Here is a 21,267-nt window from a genome sequence, read left to right on the forward strand (position 1 = left end):
AGACTCAAGAATTTCCTGAGTAACTTTTTCTTTTTTTTTTTCCTTTTTTTTTTTTTTCAGTGAAATCTGCCTGGGCAACTCCACAACAATACGCTCTGTTTGCTTTTTATAACGTAAATAAATCTGAAGCCCTGCCAAGGAGGAAGGGGGGAAGTGAGGGACCGTGTGAGGAATGCCAAAAGGCAGAAATGTCCACGTGAAGGAGTGGCTATGTGAAGAGAAGGGATCCAAAGAGCACTGCAACCACTGGCCAGAACTGACCCGACAGCCCCACGTCCAGGGCTGCATTGCAGAGAGTGAGTTTTGGATCCCTGTCAAACCCTCCCGTTAAGGTAAGGCTCAAGCATTTTTCTTAAAACAAGAGAAAAATGGTATTTCAGAGAGTTGGGAATTAAGCATAAATAACGTTGGGTGAACACAGGGATGCAGGGAGATGGGTCAATAGGTGTCTTGGGAACAGGCTCGGTTAAGAGTGGGATTAAACTTATTGGCACTGTCAGTATAACAGGCATTTTAACTTCCATTTGATATAGAGCAAATGGAGCTCCATTTGCAGCAGAGGTGTATTTCTGGCAGTTCTTTTTGCTATAGGACATTATATGATTCAGCTGTGTTCAGTATTTTAGGGCATCCAACGCATATAGGAGCAGAGTGAACTAAAGATGGAATTTAAAGAAGAAAAAAAATTGTCTTTCACTCGTAGAAATTCCCACTGAGGTTGACTGGGACCAGGCAGAGATGGGGGGTGGTGGGTAGGGGACACTCAGCACATCTGCAGTGGGACCTGGTGGCCAGCTCTTCATCCCGCTGAAGTCTCCTGAGTGTGAAGCTGGAACTCTGGCTGCGTGTCAGCTTGTCCAGGTGTAGGTTGGCTTCACCATCCCAAGGAAGCCTAGAGATGATCATAACAAGCTAAATTCATATTTTTATATGCTTTGTGAGGGCTTCGGTTGGAGAAGGATCCATTTGGAATGTGATGGTCAAACAGCAGATCCCTGTCCCTACCTTCCCAAAGTGTCCCACAGAGGTAATACCTTTTGTTGCAGCTTTTGAGGATACGCTTTCCTCTGTATGACTGGGAGCTTTGGAAGGGTTCAGTCTCTATGTGCTCTCAGAGTTCCACCTGAGACTTTGTGTACAGAAGATTAAGGAACCGTTGTCTGGAAGTGTGCTTGAGCAGCAGAGCAGTTTGGCTGTGGGAGTCTGGTTTCCCATTCACAGTTGGGTGCTTTATCCTAACTTCAGTTACCCATGACTATTTCCCTGTGGAAAACGTGGACGCATCTCATCTGCAGTGTCCCTCTGACAACACACGCTATGCCTTACTTCTTTAAGACTCAATACAAACACTGGTTGTCATCCAGGAAACAAATCCCTGTTTACTTTGACCACAGCTTTGAGGATGTTGCGAGATCTTATGGAGTAACCTACCACTGCACACTCATGGTTGTTTTTTCTCTCTCATTCCCCATGAAAAGCTCCGACGACGCAGCTCTCTGAATGCACTTCCAAGAATTTGTTCCTTCGTAGCTCCCAGTTGCCTTCAGTTGACTCTGTTTTCTGTCTGAGCTCAGCTTGTACCACAGCCAAGAGTTTCTCAACATTTGGTGTGAAGCCTACAGCACATTAAAATCACATGCAACGAGAATCTGTTGATTTTACTTGACTATGTTTTTGTCACTTCTTGGATATTCAGGCCACCCAAGCCAATTAGGTCATGCAATCTTGATTTCCCTTTTGTATTATCGAGTTAACTCCTCGCAGCCTTACCATGGTCAAGCATAGAAGCGTGAAATCTGGATTATAATTGGTGCCATAGTGCTGAGCCGCAAGGATGAGGAACACACTGATGACAATGATGGCCTCTGGTGCAGGACAGAGATGGGGACCAAATGGCTTCATCTCCTACTCAGAAAAAGGAGAGAGTGTTTCTGGCTGACATGCAATTGCTGTGCAAATAAAAGCAGTCACTGATGTTTTAGCGTTGCTGTATCTGAAAGCAATTAGTTGTTGGTTTGTTGTTGTTTTTTTTCTAGGTACAAGGATGAGGAGACTTAAGAGAAATCTGAGTGTGTTCCAGCAAACTAAAATTCTCTTGTGGAAAAATGTGCTCATCAAATGGAGGATGAAAATGCAGAGTTTTCAGGTAGGTTTAAAAGATCCTACCTGGGGATTTTGACTGATCCTGTTGTTATCTCTTGAATAATAAGGCCACCCAAGCTGATCAGGTCTGACTGGCAATGAATACATCTGCCCTTTTTAGCTGGTATATCTGTATTTTGCATGACGTGGCAGAGCACAGATGGGTTCTTCAAGCAGAGTAAATTTCTGGGTTGATGTGCACAACACAACGACCTTGTTAGTCAATTGCTGACCAAGAAACCAATGAGACTCAGTGCCTTGTTTACCCTGATCCAACAAAGGGGCTCCTCTACTGCTCTACTGCTCTACCATTATATTCCCTTCTCCACTTCCCTCACCCAGGAGTGGATGCTGTCCCTGCTCTTCCTGCCACTGTTGTTCATAGTGAGCAGCTTCATGATGTACATTCCCTACCCCGAGGCGCCACGCAGCCTCCTGGGGCAGCTGGATGATCCTGCCTACAATGCCACGGGAGTCACCATTGCTTTCACACCTGACACTGCAGCCACCAGGCACATAATGAACACAGTGGCCTCAAAGTCTGTGATGGCAGGTATGATTTCTCTCTTAAATGCTTGATTTTGGAGTTATTCAACCTTTTATACACGTTTGTGTTTAAGTGGTTCTTCCCATACCCTCCATTCTCACAGATATTTCTTCATGACTGTTTCAAGTAATTTAAACTGCTAGTGAGGTGAGAGCAGGTTTCAGGTTGGATATTGGGAAACATTTCTTCTCTGAAAGAGCAGTGATGCACAGGCTGCCCAGGGAGATGTTCCAGAACTGCAGATATGTAGCACTTGGGGATATGGTCAGAGGGCACAGTGGGGATGGGTTGAGATTGGGCTTGGGGATCTTAGTGATCTTTTCCAACCTTCAGGATTCTATTACTCTATGACTTTATACCTTAAAACCATTGATGTTCACAATGTAGTGAATAATACCACTGAGTCACATTGATTCACTTATTTCCAGATACACTTCTCAGTGTGAAATTTTTAGGGGAGCTGCAGATGTGCCCTGCCCAGTAATGAGAACTCAAGGGGGCAGGTGTAACCCCAGCAAAGCAAGACCTACACCCACAGCCTGTGCCTGTGTGTTTCAGTGTGACCGAAACTCATTGCAATATTTCATCTTTTAAACCCCAGGGATAAAACTGAAGGCACTGGACACTGAGAGAGCCTTGGAAGAAGCCTGGATTTCTAATGAAGAGATTATAGGAGTTGTATTTAAAAGCAACTTCTCCTATCACCTCCGGTTTCCTTATGGGAATGTGATTGTTCCAAATGAAAATCTTGAATTTATAGGTACCCAGATGTTTTCTGATCCTGTTTGATGCTCTTATTAAAATCTTTTATATACATATATATATGTGTATATATATATATATATTTACACTGTTGGTTCCTTGTTTTCCTCTTTTATTAAATCAGTTGCATGTATGTGAGTGACGCCCTTTTCCCTCCATCCCTGCAGATACCTGTTACAATTATTCAGCTTTCCATTGCGACAGCCCCAGGTACTGGTACAAAGGTTTCCTGTCCCTGCAGTCCAGCATTGATGCTGCTATTATAGAGGTAAATCAGTTATGAACCACAGTACATCTCCTTTTAAAAGATACATCTCTCTCTATCTAGGAAAGATAAATATTGTGACAATAACAAGGGATGAGCTTGTCAGAAAACCTCTCTAGAAAATGCAAATACTGCCTGAGTATTATTGGCAGTGACAGCAGGTCTTGGATGAGACCAGCAGTTTCCTACGGAAGATGTTAGGTTTTGATTTCATTTGAAGAGCTGTGCTAGCTTTTGTTTCTCTTTAAAATTGCATTTGCTCCTGAAGGCTGGGAACCAAATGCAGCACTACTGCTTGGTTTAGTGTATTTCCCAGGTGTCGTGGAAAAGACAATACTTGGGTAGCACAAACAGCTGCTGAGTGAGTTGGTTTTCATAGACAATGGAGGGAGTCCAGCTGAGTCCTTCCCATTGAACTTTATTGCATTATTCCCCAGTGTCTCTAAGGCTGCATTACAAAGTAGTATTAAAAAGGCATTCTATGGCAGATGAATCAGAGGATTCATTGTACAGCCACAACTCACTGTAGAAAAAAAACTGAATATTAATATTTTGACCTTGAATTCCTTCAGGTGGTGGCAAATCATTCTGTTTGGGAGGAAATGAGAACAATATCTGGTGTGCGCATGAAGTCCCGGAGTGTCATCTCCTCAATTACTTTAGAGTACAGTTATTTCATGATTACTATTGTGATGTGCTTCTCTTCATTCATGTATTTCTCATCTGTGAATGTTGTAAGAGAAAAGAAGAAGCTCAAAGTACTGATGAAGTTGATGGGGCTACACGATATGGCATTTTGGTGAGTTCCTTTTTAACTATTGGGCATTTTCATAATACATCAATGAATTAAATGTGTTTATGGGTACCCTAAGGACAAACCAGAAGGGCTGTACATGGCCATTCCTCCTTGGGAACTTCCTGAAGTGGGCCATGCTCTCTGCTCTGCATAACATATGGTTGGGTTTGCTCTGGGAAATAAGTGATGTTTTAATTTGAGATGGTTCTGCCATCTAAATGATTTTGCATCAGCATTATGCAGCAATATAACACTAGCTCTCCACCTCCAGGCTGTCCTGGAGCCTGCTGTATGCCATCTACGTGCTGATCCTGTCCTGCCTGCTGACTGCCCTGGTGGTGCAGGAGACTTTCTACACCAGCAGCTTCTCTGCTGTCCTACTGCTGCTTTTCCTGTATGGCCTTGCATGCGTAAGTCAGATTTGAGAGCCAGATTTTCTCACTGCACAGTCTATTGATGTTTTGATGAGCATAAACGTTGTTCCAGAGGCACAAGCACTGTGGTCAGGGTCGTCTTTGTGTTTGGTCACATGAAGTGAAAAAGCTGAGTGGGTTCTCTGCCTCAGTGAGTGGTTTGAGTTGTAGGCTGGCTATACAAGACCTGATTGAAGCTCAGGTCTACCCCCTGAGAAAGGACTTCGGTCGTATTTCATTACACAGACTCAGCTCAACAGAGACCTGGCAATTGGCAATACTGCTGGTGAAGGATACTTATCTCCTCTGGAGCTTGAAGGATGCTTCTGTTCTTACAGGTCCACCTGGTCTTCATGCTCTGCTCCCTCCTGAGAACATCCAAACTTGTGGGCTCCTTGGGGTTCCTCATCACCTTTCTCTTTGGCTGCCTGAGTCTCTCAGTGCTGATAGAAAACCTTCCAGCACCTCTGAAGTGGTTTCTCAGCCTCTTTTGTCCTTTCACATTCAATGCTGGCATTGCAAAGGTACGGGGCATCATCTCAACAGAGTCAATGGGATAGAAGGTTTTGGGATTATCAAAGTTAACAGCATCCATGATTTGATGTCACTTGCATAATTTTTCAGCATGAAAATCCTTCTACTTTGCCCTTCATTTCAGATTTTCAGTTTGGAAAGATACAGAATAGGTTTCTCTTTTTCTAACCTTATGGAGGAATCATACTTTTTACTTTCAACCTACATTATGCTGACCTTCGACTCAGTCTTGTACATGCTGTTAGCTATCTACTTCGACAAAGTTCTGCAGGGTAAGTGTGGCTTGTATTTATGGCTGTACTTTCCTCCTTTATACTTTTGATTTATGTGGATTTTGTGTGGTAGCTCCTCACAGAAATGAGGCTTCCCCCTTGTCTGCATCAATGAAATAGATTTTGGACTGAAAAAGAAAATATTACACTTCTGGGGGGCTTTTCTGCCACTGGGATGTTCTGGTAATCCCCAAATCAAAGACAACGAAGTATTCAGTATTATGTTTTCCCTACTATTTATTCTTACACTGCCACTGAATTGTACATGAGGAAAAAAAAAGGGCTATTGTATGGTGGATGCTATTTTAAACCATTATATAAGTGATGAAATTCATTAGAAAGTGCCTTGAAGCATCTTCTTGTGCTACTTAACCCAACTCCTGAGCACACTGATGAAAATTCCCCAACCTTTTAAGGGGACAAAGCACCAATTTCAAGGCAGGAAGGTAGTTTTCAGAATCTCCAAATGAGTTTACCATAGGGTGGCATTCTAACAGTGCCTTCGGTTAACAGCACACCATCTCTTACTCCGTCATGCCAGGTAAATATGGCATCCCAGCCCCACCACTTTTCTGCCTGAAGCCCTCGTATTGGATGCGGAGCAGGAGGGGCTCTCCTGGGGAAGGACACAGAGGTGCTGGAAGCCCCGAGGAGAACCCAGGGGACAACGTGGAGCCGATGCCCCTGGAGTTCAGGGGGAAGGAGGCCATCAGGTTGGAACTGAGTATCATGCTGTTTGGTAGCTTGGGTCAATGCTCCTGCTGGCACCATTCTGCCATCAGCTCTGTTTCCATCTTCACGTGGTTTTGTTTCACAGAGAAACATCAGAGTAAGATGTTGATGAGATAAATAGATAATTCAAGTCGCTAATGGTGACATCCCCATAAACTCTCTGCTGTTTACTTTGCCACAGACTTTGTTAAATTGCATTACAGACAATAAGGAGAGCCTGGAGGGCAGCCTGTTGCCAAGGGGCCACCTGCTGCAATGGGCCTGACTGTCTTTGTAAGGCTTGTTGCCACTTTAGCATGTGCCAGGTAGCAGTGTCCACATCTGAATACAGAGCACTCAAACTCACACTTCCCATCCATTTCTGTCATTTTGAATTCAGACAAGATAAGATTCAGACAGATAAGAAAGGACACCTAAATGCATTTACAAGATTTCTGAAATAATATCTGCCTTCCCTTCCTTTTTAGACTCCACAATATTAAGAAAACATACAAAAAGAAAGACAAGAAGACAGAAGCCTTGAGAGGTAAGAAAGCTGTGATATTAATTTCTGCTAAAGGTGAAGATTCACAGCTCTGCAAATATTTCAGATGATCAAAGAAAGAAAACAGTTCTTGCATTGCTTGAAAAACTGACTAAAATATTGATGCAGCTGATTACTACTTTATTCAGTTTTTATCCACTGATTTTCTATTCCCCTAAAAAGTAAGGAGAAGAAGAAAGCTTTTTTATGTAGTCATATTTCTGTCTTTTCAGCTAATTCCAGAGCAGCTTCTTCTGCCTTCAATTTTAGTTTTGCATAATATTTCCTTAATGGACTCCTGACTAATTATTGCTGCTTAGTTCTTATACTTCTGGACCTGCCTTGCCTTTGTCAATGAACAGAGGGGAGTAAAAACTCATTTTTTCCCCCCAGATCTGGTGTTGTTTGTGTTCTAGGTTTGTCTTTAAATATTTACGAGGGTCAGATCACTGCCTTGCTCGGTCACAGTGGGGCTGGAAAGACAACGCTGTTAAATGTGCTCAGTGGGCTGACTTTGCCTTCTGAAGGTAGGATGGGACTGGTAAGGTGCAATGAGAGAGCTTCAAAGCTGTAAAGCCCATCTCGTTCCCTGCCATCACACGCATTTGTATAAATAGGCTCTGCAACCATCTATGACTACAAGCTGTCAGAGATAGGAGATAGGGAAGAGATCAGAGAGATGGTCGGTGTATGCCCACAGTTCAACACACATTTCGAAGTCCTAACAGTGAAAGAAAATTTGCAAACCTTTGCAGAGATCAAGGGCATCAAATCCAAAGAGGTAGAGCAAGAGGTAAGTGCAAGTTCCCCTGCAATGTGAGCCCGGGGACTTGGTGCACCCAAAGCAAGCCAACCCTGGTACACCCAAAGTGATCCAACCTTGGTGCACCCAAAGCAAGCCAACACACCCTTAGAAATCACTCCTTTGTTCCCAGCCATTCCTCTTTTGTGGATCACAAAGGACAGACTGACAGCTGGTTCTAGGAATGGGCTTTCTTGTGCTTTTCTAGGTGCAAAACATTTTGGAACTGCTGGATATCTGCAGTGTGCAAGACACTCAAGCTGAGAAACTGAGCGGTGGGCAAAAAAGGAAGTTATCCATTGGAATAGCCATGCTTGGGAACCCACAGGTAAAGCAGCTCTGTAATATACAGAATATTCAGTAATTTTAACATGGCCATCATTATTCCAGAAGGATGGTAAACTCTTTACCTTTATTTTGGACATCTAGTTTAAAGCAGAGTCCCCTGGGCAGTGCCCAGAGTGTTTGTTCCTGCACACCAGATGGCCTTGTTCTTTCCTCCAGGACCTGAGGCTCTCAGGGGTCACCAACCCCAACCATTCCTTCAGTGGGGAATGTCTGATCTCATCCTATGTGCAGGTGCTGCTCCTGGATGAGCCAACAGCAGGGCTGGATCCTCTTTCCCGGCATCAGGTATGGAGCCTCCTCAAGGAGCACAGAGCTGGCCGGGTGATCCTCTTCAGTACACAGTTCATGGATGAGGCCGACATCCTCGCAGGTAAGCAGAGGCTCCGCTTCCCTGCAGAGCATCCCTGCATCTGGAAGTCCTTCTCTGGACCAATCTACCTGGGATGAAAATCTGGATCATGGGATCTGCCCCCAGCGAAATACGAAACACCACTGAACTGCCCATGGGAGGTCCAGATGTAGGAAAAGAAAATATTAAATCACTGCTCTACAGCTTAAAATCTTCTCTTGCTTTTTTTTTTCTCTCTCTCTTCAGACCGCAAGGCTTTTATCTCACGTGGGAGGCTGAAGTGTGTTGGCTCCTCTTTGTTCTTGAAGAATAAGTGGGGGATCGGCTATCATTTAAGGTATGCACTTCAGCTGTAGTGACCAGTGTCTGGGAATAGGCATAAATCCATTAAGGTGACTATAAAAAGGAAACTCAAAACAGCAAAATGAGCCAAATTCACATTCAGTTAAGCTAGCTGAAGATGTAGTTTACTCCAGTGTAAGAAAGTACAGTTTGATGCATCCTAGCAAATATGGTCTTGTTTTAATTTCATTTGCTGTTTGTTTTGACCATTTGTTTTTTCCTTTCAATCGAGCAGAATCCATGTCAGTGATTCTTGTGTCGCAGAGAACGTGACATCTCTAGTTAAGCAGTACATCCCCAACGTCATATTCTCAGGACACGGTCAATACGAGCTGAGATATAAACTGCCATTAGAAAACGTGAATAAATTCCCAGGTAATGCTCATGAAAATAATTCAGAGCTGACTTCACCTCTCCAAAGTCTGGTCCATAGTCATGCTTGTGTTTAACACCTTGGTGGCACTGACCTCTATTACACAGATTTATTCAGGGGCCTCGACAGCTGCTCTGGCCTGGGAATCATCAATTACGGAGTTAGTATGACAACCCTGGAGGATGTCTTCCTGAGAGTGGAAGAAGCCGCTGTGGATCATGAAGGTACAATTGTGGCTGTCAACACACAGCCCTCAGACAAGAGAGCAGCTGCTTCACAACCACCCCCATATCGCAGCGTAGAAGCTGGTTTCAGACATAACAGCACATGGAAAACTCTCTGCAGATGAGCGTGTCCCTGGGGAGTGGGCAGAAGGAGGAGCACGGAGCCCAGAGGAGATGGAGTCAGGCTCCTTGCTGCTCTCAGACATTGGGAGGATGACTGTCAGCAGCTGGGCACTCTGGAGGCAGCAGGTCTCTGCCATGGCATGGGTGCACTTCCTAAAGCTCAAGAGCTCAGTGAAGAACCTCCTCTCCATGTGAGTATAAAAGGGATGTTATTGTGTAGAGCTGGGGGCAGTCACAGGAGGGGGGTGATTTTCACAGCCCTGTTCTGAGGAGCATTTGGAGTAACTGGTATCAGGTCTTGGCTGTGAATGATATTGGCAATCTGCACACAGAGGAGAGACAAGCAGCTTCTTTTCCATTGCTGGTAAATATTAAATCTGCCCCAAACACAAAGGCCTCTCCTCCCTTCCTCCCTTCCTATTCTTTACAGTTTTGATACTTGATATCTTCTATGCATTTTCATTCCTGCACTTGGTAAATTACACAAAGGAAATCCATTTACTTTCTGAATATTTAGGAACAATTTTATTTCAGACGTGGAAGTTTTAAAATGAACTAGTATGTACAGTCAGAGGAAGGAAAATATTACTTTCAGAGTTCCATTTAAATCATTATTCTTTAATACTTCTTCAATGTTGTCAAGGTCTGAACTGATTTGACCTCATTGGTCTTCACTCTGCCATGCTGACATTTCCAGATGGGACACAAGAAATGGAGGGAAGATGCTGAGATAGTCTATTGTTCCCAATACATAACCACAATCTGCAAAATATCTCTTTTCTAAGTGTTTATTCACCTCTCTCTCCATGCAGTTTGCTGCTCTATGTGGTTTTCCTGCTCCCCCTGATTTTGCAGCTGGCATTGATGGCTGTCTGGCAGAGTATGAGTGCCTGGGAGCTGTGCTCATCACGGTACTTCTTGCCCCTGCGGACCAGGGCTCATGCTGACACCACCAACCTGCTGGTGCTCAACAGCACGGGTGAGATGGGCTCCTCATGATTTAATGGGCTGTAAATGAAGCCTGATGATGCTTCAGTAGATGACATCCTAATGCGGTGACATGGAAAGGAATATCCCAGTATGAGGAATGAGTAGGGATCCAGTTCTTTCCCTACCTCACATCCTAACCTCCACCCAAATGGTTTCTGCTCTTTCAGAATTAATCCTGACCAGATTAACAGTCTCCTTCCAGAATTCTACCTTTGACGTTCCTTTGAGTGGATGCTATTTCACATTACTTTGCCAGAGAATGATACTGTTGGCTTCGTCAGACCATCATCAGGAGAATGCATTTGCAACTCAGTGAAGGGGCATTGAAAAAGCAATGTTTCAGTCACTGAAACTGTCATCTATTAATTTCACATATATTACTATGCAGTGACCCAATCCATACGTGCTGTCTGGCTTCCAGGTTATGTACAGTGGTCATGGATTCAAAAAAAGAAACGGTCAATGATTCTTTTGTTGCTCACTATTATTTCTCTGCTTTTGGCTTTCACATCAGGCTCAAGCATTGAGGACTTTATCCATGCTCTTGAGAGCCAAGACCTTGCACTGGAAATTACAAGCAAGGAAAATATCACAGAGGAGCTGAAATACAATGGGGCCATTAAAGTATCTCGTGAAGGCCAGGTGAGGACTTTTGCTGCCATCCTAACATTGCTTCCTAACAATGCACAAATTAAGCAAGGTTCCTCCTTCAGCTACACTGGACCTTTATTCGATCAAGCCCACAGGGATAAAGATTAGTGAGTGTTTTAGCCAGTAACCTATGTGCTAGAAGAGACCTTATAATTCTGTTCCTCCATTTGGATGATCTTTTAGGTCCCTCCCAAACCAAGTCTTTCTGTAATTCTACCTGTGTAGCAGAGTTATACACATCTTCTTTGTGCTGCTTTCACAAAAGACACAAGTGACATGCATTATTTTAGGCCTGAATTCTACCTGTTTTCATCCTGGTTTCTTTCTCTCTGAAGAGCTACAGGTTTACCATCTTTTGCCACATGGAGGCCATCAACTGCTTCCCAGTGCTTGTGAACATCATCAGCAATGCTCTGCTGAGAGCTTTCAATTCCACTGCACACATCCAGATCTGGAGCCATCCTTTTTACTATGTAAGTCTCACTGTCTGAGAGACAGTTCAAGTTCTTTTACACTGCAAGAAATGCTCTGAAATGAACTGAAATGAACTTGTGCCATTGGGCTGTGGATGTTTTCTACAAACGTTTTGTTCTTCTGTTTTCAGGTAGATAATACACGATACTGGGATTACTTTGCCTCTTTCTACCTTATCTACATGCTGCTGCTATTCCCAGGTTTCCCTCCTCATTTTGCAATGGGCTATCTGCAGGACTACAAGGTAAATTCACTGACATGCAGCAAATCTTGTATGAGCAGAAGAATCACAGCTGTATTGTCATGAGGACATCTGGCATCTTGAGGCTCTTTGCTACATGGTCAGCTTTGCAGCCAGCATAGACTGCTGAAAGACCAAAAAAAACATTGGATTTTAATACAAATATTACAAATACTGCAATAGCTTTTTACAAGCTTTATGAGCTTTTCACTTCCAAGAGCTGTTCCTATGGCCAACACATTCCTTCCCAGACAGGAGCTCGTGCCCAGCTGCGGGTCTCGGGGCTCTTCCCCTCAGCATACTGGTGTGGGCAGGCACTGGTGGATGTCCCACTCTGCTGGCTTCTTCTCTTCTCAATGTTTGGGTTACAGTTTGGAATGAGCAACAGAGTGTCTGGGACCTTCAGCAGCTTCTTCTGTCTGGTAAGTCTTTTTTCTAGTGAAAACTGGTTTGCTAAGGGGGGATTTGTGTAATACTTCCAGCAAGAGGAATGCTAGGTGAGACAGCAGCCATGTTGAGGGAGGCACAAAATAATGCAGGAGCAAAGCAGGACTTTAGCAGTTCATTGTTGCAGGCAGGAAGAAAATATGTGGACTCCAGATCCTTACTGCCTTTCTCCTCGTTTCACCTCTTATAATGTGAGTTTCCCCAGCTGGAAAAGAAAGGCAATAAATCCTGCCTTAATACACTCCTGTACACTAAGCAGTCAAATTGTGGTAATTTCTGAACATCCTGATGTTAATGAATGACCACACAAACTGAACCACGTTGCTGTATATAGGTTTCTGGTTGTTGACTTGACTCAATTTTCTCTAATAACAGCACTTCTCTCTGCAGATCACGTGTGTTTTTGGCTATGGAATTTCTATCATTTTCTTCATCTATTTAATCTCCTTCCTCTTTCGGAAAGGATGGAACTGTGATTTTTGGTCTTTTATCCTAATAGTGGTAAGCATACGGCTCGATAATGCAATATGGGGTTTACGGAAATGTATTTTGAGTTCTTAAAGACAACCTAGAGGTCGAAATACCAATTATAGATCCAGGACATAGATAAGGGCATGTGTTTTATAACCAAAAAGTCAATAGAAATCACTGTCACTTTGTTCTGCTCTGCACCAGTCCCCCTTTTTTCACCCAGCCCTTTGCTCCCATAATTCTGGAAATAAGGATTCATTTCACAGTTTGTGTCATTTCTTACAAGCACTGCCTTTCTTTCTCTCTTCCCTCAAAGCCTTGCTCAAGTTAAAGCTTCAAAACACGAAACAATGGGGAATTTGTGCTCCATTCCCTTATTCTGTGTAGATCAGATGGGATAGTGTCAAGTGGGATAGGAACAGAATGAGATCCCATACTGCTTCTTTCTGACCAAAGCAGCACTGTGCTTGGGGTTTACCCAGATGACCCAAACCAGCAGCAGAGATAGATGAGGACCTCCTGCACCCTCATCCTTCCTTGTCTTTATGTTTCTTGTCTTTATGTTTCTTATCCATCTTGAGAAATTCCACAGGGATTTGAAAAGGTAGATCTGTGCAATTTTTATGACCGGTGAGGAACACAAACCTTCTTATCAGCTCTAATAACCCTCTTGTTTCATTTGTAGGTATGCCTTGTTACTTTTATTGTCAGCAGAATCATGGATTACATAATAGACCTCGAAATCTCTCTCTACCTCCTGTCTCTGCTGATCCCCACGTACCCAGCCTTGGCCGTCATGCTTGACAGTGAGCAGGTAAATGGCTGCACTGGCATCTGTTGGGTAATCCATTCAGACCAGATGGAATTTCTCCATCTGTCCATTACTGCTATGGGCTGCTTCTTGTTCACATGGGCCATGACTGTGTGTTGGGTAAGCAATCTTAATTCTTCCCATGCTAAGTCAAGCAGCTTGGCTTGAACAATCATAAGAGAAAATATAAGGCTGCACATCTGACTTTGCATGGAAACTGAGTGAGAGTTATGGATGCTCCCAAAGTGTTTTACTGCACGTCAGCTGGAAGTGGCCATGGAAAGGGAGCAGGGAATTTATGAAGAGCTTATGGTGAATGTTTTGGATAAACTAGAAGCTTTTGTGCATTCTTGACTTATTTGCTATTTGTATTTAAACCTTCTAACACTACCCAGCATTATATAAAAGAATTGCAGGTCTTTATTGTGGTTTATTTTTACTCCTACAGATGTTTATAGAAGACTCGAACTTACACGTAGGCTTCCGAAACAACAACATACTCATAGCCGTCTTTGCAGTAAGAAAACATTTAAGATTAATTTTACTTAGCACTGTGCATCTCCCAGGCTGCATCCTCAATTACAAGGAAGCAAATTCATCTTACATAGAAGGAGGATCCTGGAGATGTGGATGATAGATCACCCACCTACGTAAAAATAGTTTTGTTCCATTGAAATGGAGAAGGGAAAAGGGAAATAAGTCTAGATGGCTTGATGCTTCTGTCATGGATGTTTTCTGCATTACTGGTAGATGATAGCAGAGTTCACAGCCTTCAGGATTACAATGAATTTAGATGGCAACAGATTTAATTTCACGTACCGTGTTTTTCTGCCCATATAGTTTATAACTCTGCCACCATCTTTTCAGCTTCAGCCACAGCAGAATGGAAGGTGAGTCTGTCAGTGTGGCAACCTCTTTTTTTTTTCAGCCTTACATCCATTCTGTGGTTTTCGTTTTCCTTCTTCGTTACTTGGAGATAAAATACGAAAGGCCAGTTCTGAGAAAGGACCCGGTGTTTAGGTTTGTATGGATGCACACAACACAGGCACTGCTAGATGCTGCTCGTCTTTGAAGACAACACCTTGACCTAATGCTAAGATGAACCTGTTTCGATTTATAGAATTTCCCCAATAAAAGAGAACAGCCATCAGCATCCCGAGGAGCCCGAGGAGGAAGATGAAGATGTTAAAGCTGAAAGGGAAGCAGTGAAAAATGCCATAGCAGCTCCGAGTCCAGAGGAGGTAAGGCTGAGTGTGGTTCTTCTTTCTTTGCTTTATATCAGTAATAAAATTGTTGGTTTAGAAAACAAACAAAAAAAATAGCCAAGATTAATAAGGGCAAATGAATGCTCTGGCTGCATTAATCATTCCTCAATGGAAAAACCCAGCTCTCAAGTGGGCAGAGTGGGTCCCTTCAGGATAAAGAAGAAACGTTTTAAGTGGAAAATGGACAGTGTTCCATGGCATCTCAAATTCTCAGATCTTTTGAAGTTTTTTTTGCCTTTTAAAATGGAAAACTGTTACAGAAGGATGGATGCTATTCAGTATAATGGACTGATCTTTCTTCCTCCTCCTTGCTTTCAGAAATCAGTTATTATTGTCAGTAATCTCTACAAGGAATATAAAATTAAGAAAGCTGGTTCCATTTTTAGGAAGAAGAAGAAAATGGCCACCAAAAATATTTCCTTCTGTGTTAAAAAAGGTGAGGACTGGAACTGTTTTACTTTGACCATACCCAGAGAGCTAATCCTCTGCAGGCTCTCTAATCTGAGCCATGACACCAAGGTGGAATCCATTTGCTCTATGCTTAAGGCATGTCCAGTGTATGGCTGGCAAGATAAAGAACAACATGGACACAACCAATCTGTTACCTCTAACTCTCTGCTATCCAAAATCACACTACCTCACTCTACAACAGTCACTTCAACAGTGGCTTCTGGGAGCAAAGCTTAGACTTATGTCACTGCATCAGCTACATAGTTGAAAAGTAATTTATGACCTCTCTGAGCATGTAGTCATACACCTGTATAATTGTATGTGATCTCTGATATTAGCGTACTCTCTTTAAGCTTATTGTTATGAGACTGCCTGATATCTCCACTGAACCATAGGCCTTACTAAGAAATGTTGTGTACTGATTTCAGGAGAAGTATTAGGACTTCTGGGACCCAACGGAGCTGGTAAGAGCACAGTCATCAAGATGATAGCTGGGGAGACAACGCTGACAGCTGGGCAGGTAGGAGGCTGCTGGGGTCTGGAGGGAAGGGATAGATGTGTGCTAAAAATGCAGAGCTTGTACCTAGCTAAGCAATGTATTTTTTTTCAAAGCAATATTAGGGATCGTGGTTTTGACTAAGTACATTGTGCTATTGAACTTTGTATTAATAAAAATGATGGTGAGCTGCTGCTAACTCTAACAACCATGTACACCTCTGCTAATTCACCATGATTATATTCAGGAGCCATGTAGCTAAGGGTTGCTAAACCAATCCCTTGCCCCTCGGGTTTCCTCCCCTAAAGCCCTGTGAAACCCATAGATCCACTCCAAACCTTCCACCCATGGCTGTGCACATGTGAAACACAGCGTGGTCATGCAGGTTCTGCTGAGGAGCCGAGATGCCACGCCATGCTGGCCACAGGACCATGTACTTGCCTACCTGGGGCACTGCCCACAGGAGGACCCACTCTGGCCAGACCTCACTGTGCACGAGCACCTGAAGATCTATGCAGCTGTGAAGGGTTTGTGCAAGGAGGACACGGCCACTGCCATCAACAGGTATGGGATGAGGGTGGTCCTGGGGTCAGTCAAGGATTTATTCCACATCATTGCGAGATCTGAAAGTCAGAACCCTTTGTGAGCCAGAAGATGCACTGGACTAAAGTCAAGTAGCTAATCTGTAAAACTGATCAGTGATGTGGCACTTGGGGGGAATAGTCAGTGGGCATAGCAGGGTGTGTTGGGATTGGACTTGGGGATTTTAGGGGTCTTTTCCAGTCTGAATGACTCTGTAAGCATTCACTCGGTTTTTTTTAACACAATTTACTGAAATCAAGCAGGAGCCAAAAGTCAGGCATAAGAAAAGTCCCTTTTCCTTATTGTTTTAGGAACTGCTGATTTCTCAGCTGGGAATAACAAGTTTTTTCGTTCCTTTCTTCTCTTTCCTCACAGATTAGTGAATGCTCTGGAGATTCAAGACTATTTAAAAAAACCAACCAGAAAACTACCTGCTGGGATAACCAGAAAGGTGGTTTTATTTATTTATTTTTCCCTTTTTACTATAATGAGCACTGAAATGTTCATAGCATGAATGAAAAATGCCCTCTGGGAGCAGTGGGACCTACCTATGCTCCCAACCACCTGGGAGAGCATCACATTGTACCTTCCCTGCCTCCTATCAATCATGTTTGATGTTCACAAAGGATGCAGTGCTGCCTGCAGCTCCTCAAAGACAGTGCTGGTGCTGCAGGAGGTCTGATCCCAACCCCTCTCCCTGCCGTAGCTGTGCTTTGCTGTGTGCATGCTGGGCAACCCTTCGGTCCTGCTGCTGGATGAGCCATCGACTGGCATGGACCCCAATGGGCAGCGCTGCATTTGGTGAGTTTAGAAGAATCCAAAACTGTATTTATGTCCAAAATAATTTTAGGGCCTAGAGGAACAAAACTTGGATAAAAAAGGCCTCATATTTCTAGGTAGTGTGGCTCCTTTTTTTTTTTTTTAAACTCCTGTGTCCTCAGGAAAATGATTCGTGCTGCCCTGAAAACCCAGGAGACAGGTACTGTGCTGACCACACACTACATGGAGGAGGCAGAGGCAGTGTGCGACCGCGTGGCCATCCTGGTAGCTGGGCAGCTGCGGTGGGTATTAGCAGGGCTAAGAAAAGGGCTTCTTCCCCAGCCTCACCCCCACATCGTCCCCCACCATTGGCTTTGTGAAGTGATCCCTAGAACTGTAGGATTTGGGAAGGAGCAGACATCAGTGGGTCCACACTGACACTGCACTTCTCGACTCACCTGCAGGTTCATTGGCTCCATTCAGTACCTGAAGAACAAGTTTGGCAAAGGCTATCTGCTGGAAATTAAAGTCAAGGACCCAGAGAGCACTGATCTTCTACATGCTGAGATTTTGAGGATTTTCCCAAGCGCTGCCCGTCAGGAGAGGTAACTACAAAATAGGGAACAAACAGTGGCTTCAGTGTTACATCATCTCTAACAGTGTGCCCAGTAGGATGATCAAATACAGGATCTCAGCTGCAGAGAGATCTATGGGTCAGAGACCTAATGAGGTGACCTTATTCAACAATAGCACTGTTGCTATCCCTACAGTAAACATCCATAGGTCCAGCTCATACTGTAACATAAACTTCTGAATGCAAAAGCTCAAGCTAGAGCAAGAGTCCCCTTTTCTTCTTTTTCTTCCAGATTCCCCTCTTTGCTTGTCTACAAGGTCCCAATGGAAGATGCACTGCCCCTGTCTCAGTCTTTCTCCAAGCTAGAGGAAGGTAAGAGCAAAGCAAAATGACTATTTGAAAAGGTGAAACACTAACAGGTAATTCTCAACTCGATTTCTATTTCTCTGCAGCCAAACAAAACTTCAACCTTGAGGAATACAGCTTCTCTTTGAACACTTTGGCTCAGGTACGTGACCTCAAGGTGTGAGCAAAACCACAGTGAGGTCTGGGCCAGCACTGAGGGAGGAGGAAAGATCCTGTCTCAGGGGGTTGGTAAGGACTTTTCTGCCAGGAAAGTGGTGGAAAATGGTGGAGTTTGGTTTGTTTTAGTTTAGAAATAATCATAACTTCATATTTCTCATTTAGGTCTTTTTGGAACTCTCCAGAGAGCAGGAGAAGGATAATTTTGATCTCACTTTGGATGGCCCTTTTGAATGGAAACAACTTCAGCAGGAGGACAGTTAAAGGCCTACGATGCTCATTTACGCATTACTCTGTATTAGCCTAAGTGATGTGATAACTGCACATATCTACTGCCATTATCAGTGTACCAGGAGGAGGATCAGGTTCTGCCTCTGTAGGGAGCATCAGCCAAGGGCTGCTCTCTAATACAGAAGGCATTTCACCAGGACTCTATGGGTGCCTACACTGAACTTTACCCCAAGAGAGTCTCCAACAGCTGCTTGTTGAAACTGTACCAGCACCAATGGGAGCTCCCATCAAGCAGAGGAGGTTGGAGCAGAGGGACAAGGAAGGATTGCAGAGAGGTGGGTCCTACCCCATCTCTGAGGTCAAAGCTTTGCTTTGTTTGGTGGATCTGGGTGCAGCGGCAAGTCTGGGTACACTGCCCATCTCTTCAGTTCATCTCCCACACACATGGGACTATGAGATGTCTTTAAACAAATCTTGTTAAAATTTACCCTCTATTTTTATATCCTCCCAATAAACATCTGTATAGAACCCATGGTTATGCCTTCACTTTATACCTGTGCTCATTTACAACAGCAAAACAAAACCCTCTCAGAAAACACAAAGCCCAGTTTTCTCCTATAACGTACAGTCATGGCTGTGTTGCAATCTCTGCCTGTAGACATTATACACTCAGCTCCAAAACATGCTCTGGCAGCCAGAGGACACTCATTCAGAGATTATTTCCCTGCTGCTTGCACAATGGTTTTACTCCCACCCCTGGGAAACAGGAAAGAGAAGCCCCAGTCACTTGCTTGTGCACTCAGCTCCAGAGAACATAAACTCAGGGATAGGGAAGAGCTTCATTCAGTGTCCTGAGGGTATTTGCAGCAGTCAGGAATTCAGGGCTGTGCAAGCCATGACCACCAGGATTTCACAGCCATTTATGCAGTACATTAGGGATGAGGCTGATGGGCACAGGGGGTTGATGGTTGGACCGGATGATCCTAGAGATATTTTCCAACATTACTGATTCTACACATTGCTTTTCCCCTCTGTATTTCTGCCCCTACATGCAGACCTTTGCTTCTTTAACAAGGAAAAGACCTCCAGAGGGCCCTGAGGCTGCCAGGCAGGAGCTGGAGACAGGGAAGGGTAATAAAGACAGTGCAATTACCAGCACAAAGCTGAGATTCCCAAGGCTCAGACCACAGCCAGTGCAGGGAGAACGGGGTTCTGTGCCCTGCATAAAAGAGAGCTAAGCTGGCAGCAAGGAATGGACAAGAGTGCTCAAAAAGTTCACAAGCACTTTGCTTTGCTGTTTAAAGGAAGAAAAATAAAATAAAAGAAGAAGAAAGAACAAGAGTGAGATTTTCTAGAAGCCATCAGGCTTCATGAATGTCCCCTGCAGAGGTCACCCTCCCTCCATCCCTTCCCTTAGAGGCTGTGGGGAAACGTCCCCTCTGCTGCTGCCATAGTACAGGTGGGGTGTGTCAGCTTGCAATCTGCCTCCCTCCAGCAAGCAGTCCTTGTGCACTGCCTGCTCCCTTGTGCAATGGAGTTTCTTATTTTTTAGGTTTAATAATGCCTTCTTTATGCTTTCTCCATTTTTCCCCCGCTGACAGCTGGGTGGCCAGCATGCCCCCATTGCACAAAGGGCCATTCACTTACCACCAGTCCCAAAGCACTGTGCCCCAAACAGGCAGCAGCAAGGAGCAATGTGCATCTTTCAGTTTAAGGGAGAATCACACAATCACTGAAGCTGGAAAAGATCTCTAAGATCGCAAGCCCAATCCACCCCACCGTGTCCACTGATCATATCCCTCTATGCCACATCTCCACAGCTCTGAAGCACCTCCAGCAGTGATGACGCCCCCCAAATCCTGAGCAGCTGTGCCAACAAAACATCTCACTTTCAGAGAAGAAATTGTTCCTGATATCCAACCTGAATCTCCCCAGCTCAACTTAAGGCCATTATCTCTCATCCTAGAAAATAAATAAATAAATAATCAGAACACACACAGGCTCAAGATCTGGGAGCTCAGGGATGGTGTTTTGCCCTGTAAAGCCTGGGAGAATTAAGAATGTCTGGGTGGGAACCACAGGGCATTCAGGTGTCCTCACAGCTGCATCACAGGCAGTAACAAAAATCTGCTGGGGTCAGATGCAAGTGAAGCAGCTCTGCTTAAATACAAGCAACAACAAAAACTAACATTACTGAGAAATTCAAGGAAAGAACTGATGCAAGCTCCAAAATATCTACAGGACAAACTTTGGAGGAAGATGAGGATAAAGCAGAGTGATGCTGAACAAGGAGCTGGTTTCCTGTGGCCAGACAGCCTGGGGCTGGCATCAGTGCTTTGTGCTGGGGCTCAGCTGACCACCTTCTACAAGGCATTTCTAGGATGAAAACTACAAATAGAATAGAACAGGGTAAGGTAGGGTAGATAACAAAAAACCATGGGAGATTGGTCCAGCCCCAAACACAAGGCTATAAGGATGCACCAGAAAGGCACCACAACTCCCATCCTCCATCAGGTGGATGGTTGGGGGCAGTGTGGTCCCCAGCCAGCCCTACAGCCCATGCAGGGCTTTGTCACAGCCTCTTCCCACGCAGTGCTGCCCAGGCCAGATGTGCTTTAGGCACAACAAGCAAGGCAGTGCAGATGTTGGCAACCTCACCGGCGTGGGAGTTCAGTTCTCTTTTTCCATTCCCTGTAGACAAAAGAGGAAACCAGGGCTGGCTTGCAGCCCTACACGTGAGCGCAATGCGGGGAGCT

General features: G+C 44.2%; 1 protein-coding gene and 1 long non-coding RNA gene across 5 annotated transcripts in view; one reads left to right on the forward strand and one right to left on the reverse strand.

Annotated features, from left to right (window-relative positions):
- Window positions 1-176: 176 nt before the first annotated feature.
- Window positions 177-19,043, forward strand: LOC107322188 (ATP-binding cassette sub-family A member 10-like). Of its 3 annotated transcripts, none has more exons than XR_014936655.1 (39): window positions 177-332; window positions 2,037-2,146; window positions 2,485-2,695; window positions 3,291-3,449; window positions 3,619-3,719; window positions 4,289-4,515; window positions 4,784-4,922; window positions 5,264-5,449; window positions 5,584-5,731; window positions 6,273-6,444; window positions 6,931-6,989; window positions 7,403-7,513; window positions 7,604-7,779; window positions 7,997-8,116; window positions 8,368-8,506; window positions 8,732-8,822; window positions 9,063-9,202; window positions 9,308-9,424; window positions 9,546-9,738; window positions 10,360-10,526; window positions 11,052-11,179; window positions 11,524-11,661; window positions 11,793-11,906; window positions 12,155-12,325; window positions 12,741-12,851; window positions 13,507-13,635; window positions 14,081-14,149; window positions 14,561-14,652; window positions 14,753-14,873; window positions 15,284-15,333; window positions 15,776-15,867; window positions 16,229-16,407; window positions 16,801-16,876; window positions 17,132-17,226; window positions 17,367-17,486; window positions 17,649-17,789; window positions 18,051-18,130; window positions 18,211-18,266; window positions 18,446-19,043. XR_014936655.1 is itself a non-coding variant. In XM_015879941.3 (39 exons), the coding sequence occupies exons 2-39, from the start codon at window positions 2,045-2,047 to the stop codon at window positions 18,542-18,544; spliced, it is 4,887 nt and encodes a 1,628-aa protein (XP_015735427.2). In that variant the 5' UTR covers window positions 177-332; window positions 2,037-2,044; the 3' UTR covers window positions 18,545-19,043. The 3 variants fall into 3 exon arrangements, 2 of the variants coding, with proteins under 2 accessions (XP_015735427.2, XP_085378666.1); XM_015879941.3 differs by having other exon boundaries at window positions 15,216-15,333; XM_085522540.1 differs by lacking the exon at window positions 17,367-17,486 and having other exon boundaries at window positions 15,216-15,333.
- LOC107322191 (uncharacterized) overlaps window positions 10,045-21,267 on the reverse strand; it is a 26,277-nt gene continuing 15,054 nt past the window's right edge. The window contains exons 2-3 of one of the 2 annotated variants that reach the window (XR_001558841.3): window positions 17,643-17,793; window positions 10,045-12,029 (exon numbers count right to left, since the gene is read on the reverse strand). This is a non-coding gene — a long non-coding RNA (uncharacterized LOC107322191). Of the gene's footprint in view, window positions 12,030-17,642; window positions 17,794-21,267 lie in introns of those variants that run through there. The other variant, XR_004309208.2, reaches the window with a different exon arrangement.

The sequence above is a fragment of the Coturnix japonica genome, chromosome 23 (genome assembly GCF_054131305.1).
Source record: "Coturnix japonica strain WE chromosome 23, WE-NBRP24, whole genome shotgun sequence".
NCBI lineage: Eukaryota > Metazoa > Chordata > Aves > Galliformes > Phasianidae > Coturnix > Coturnix japonica.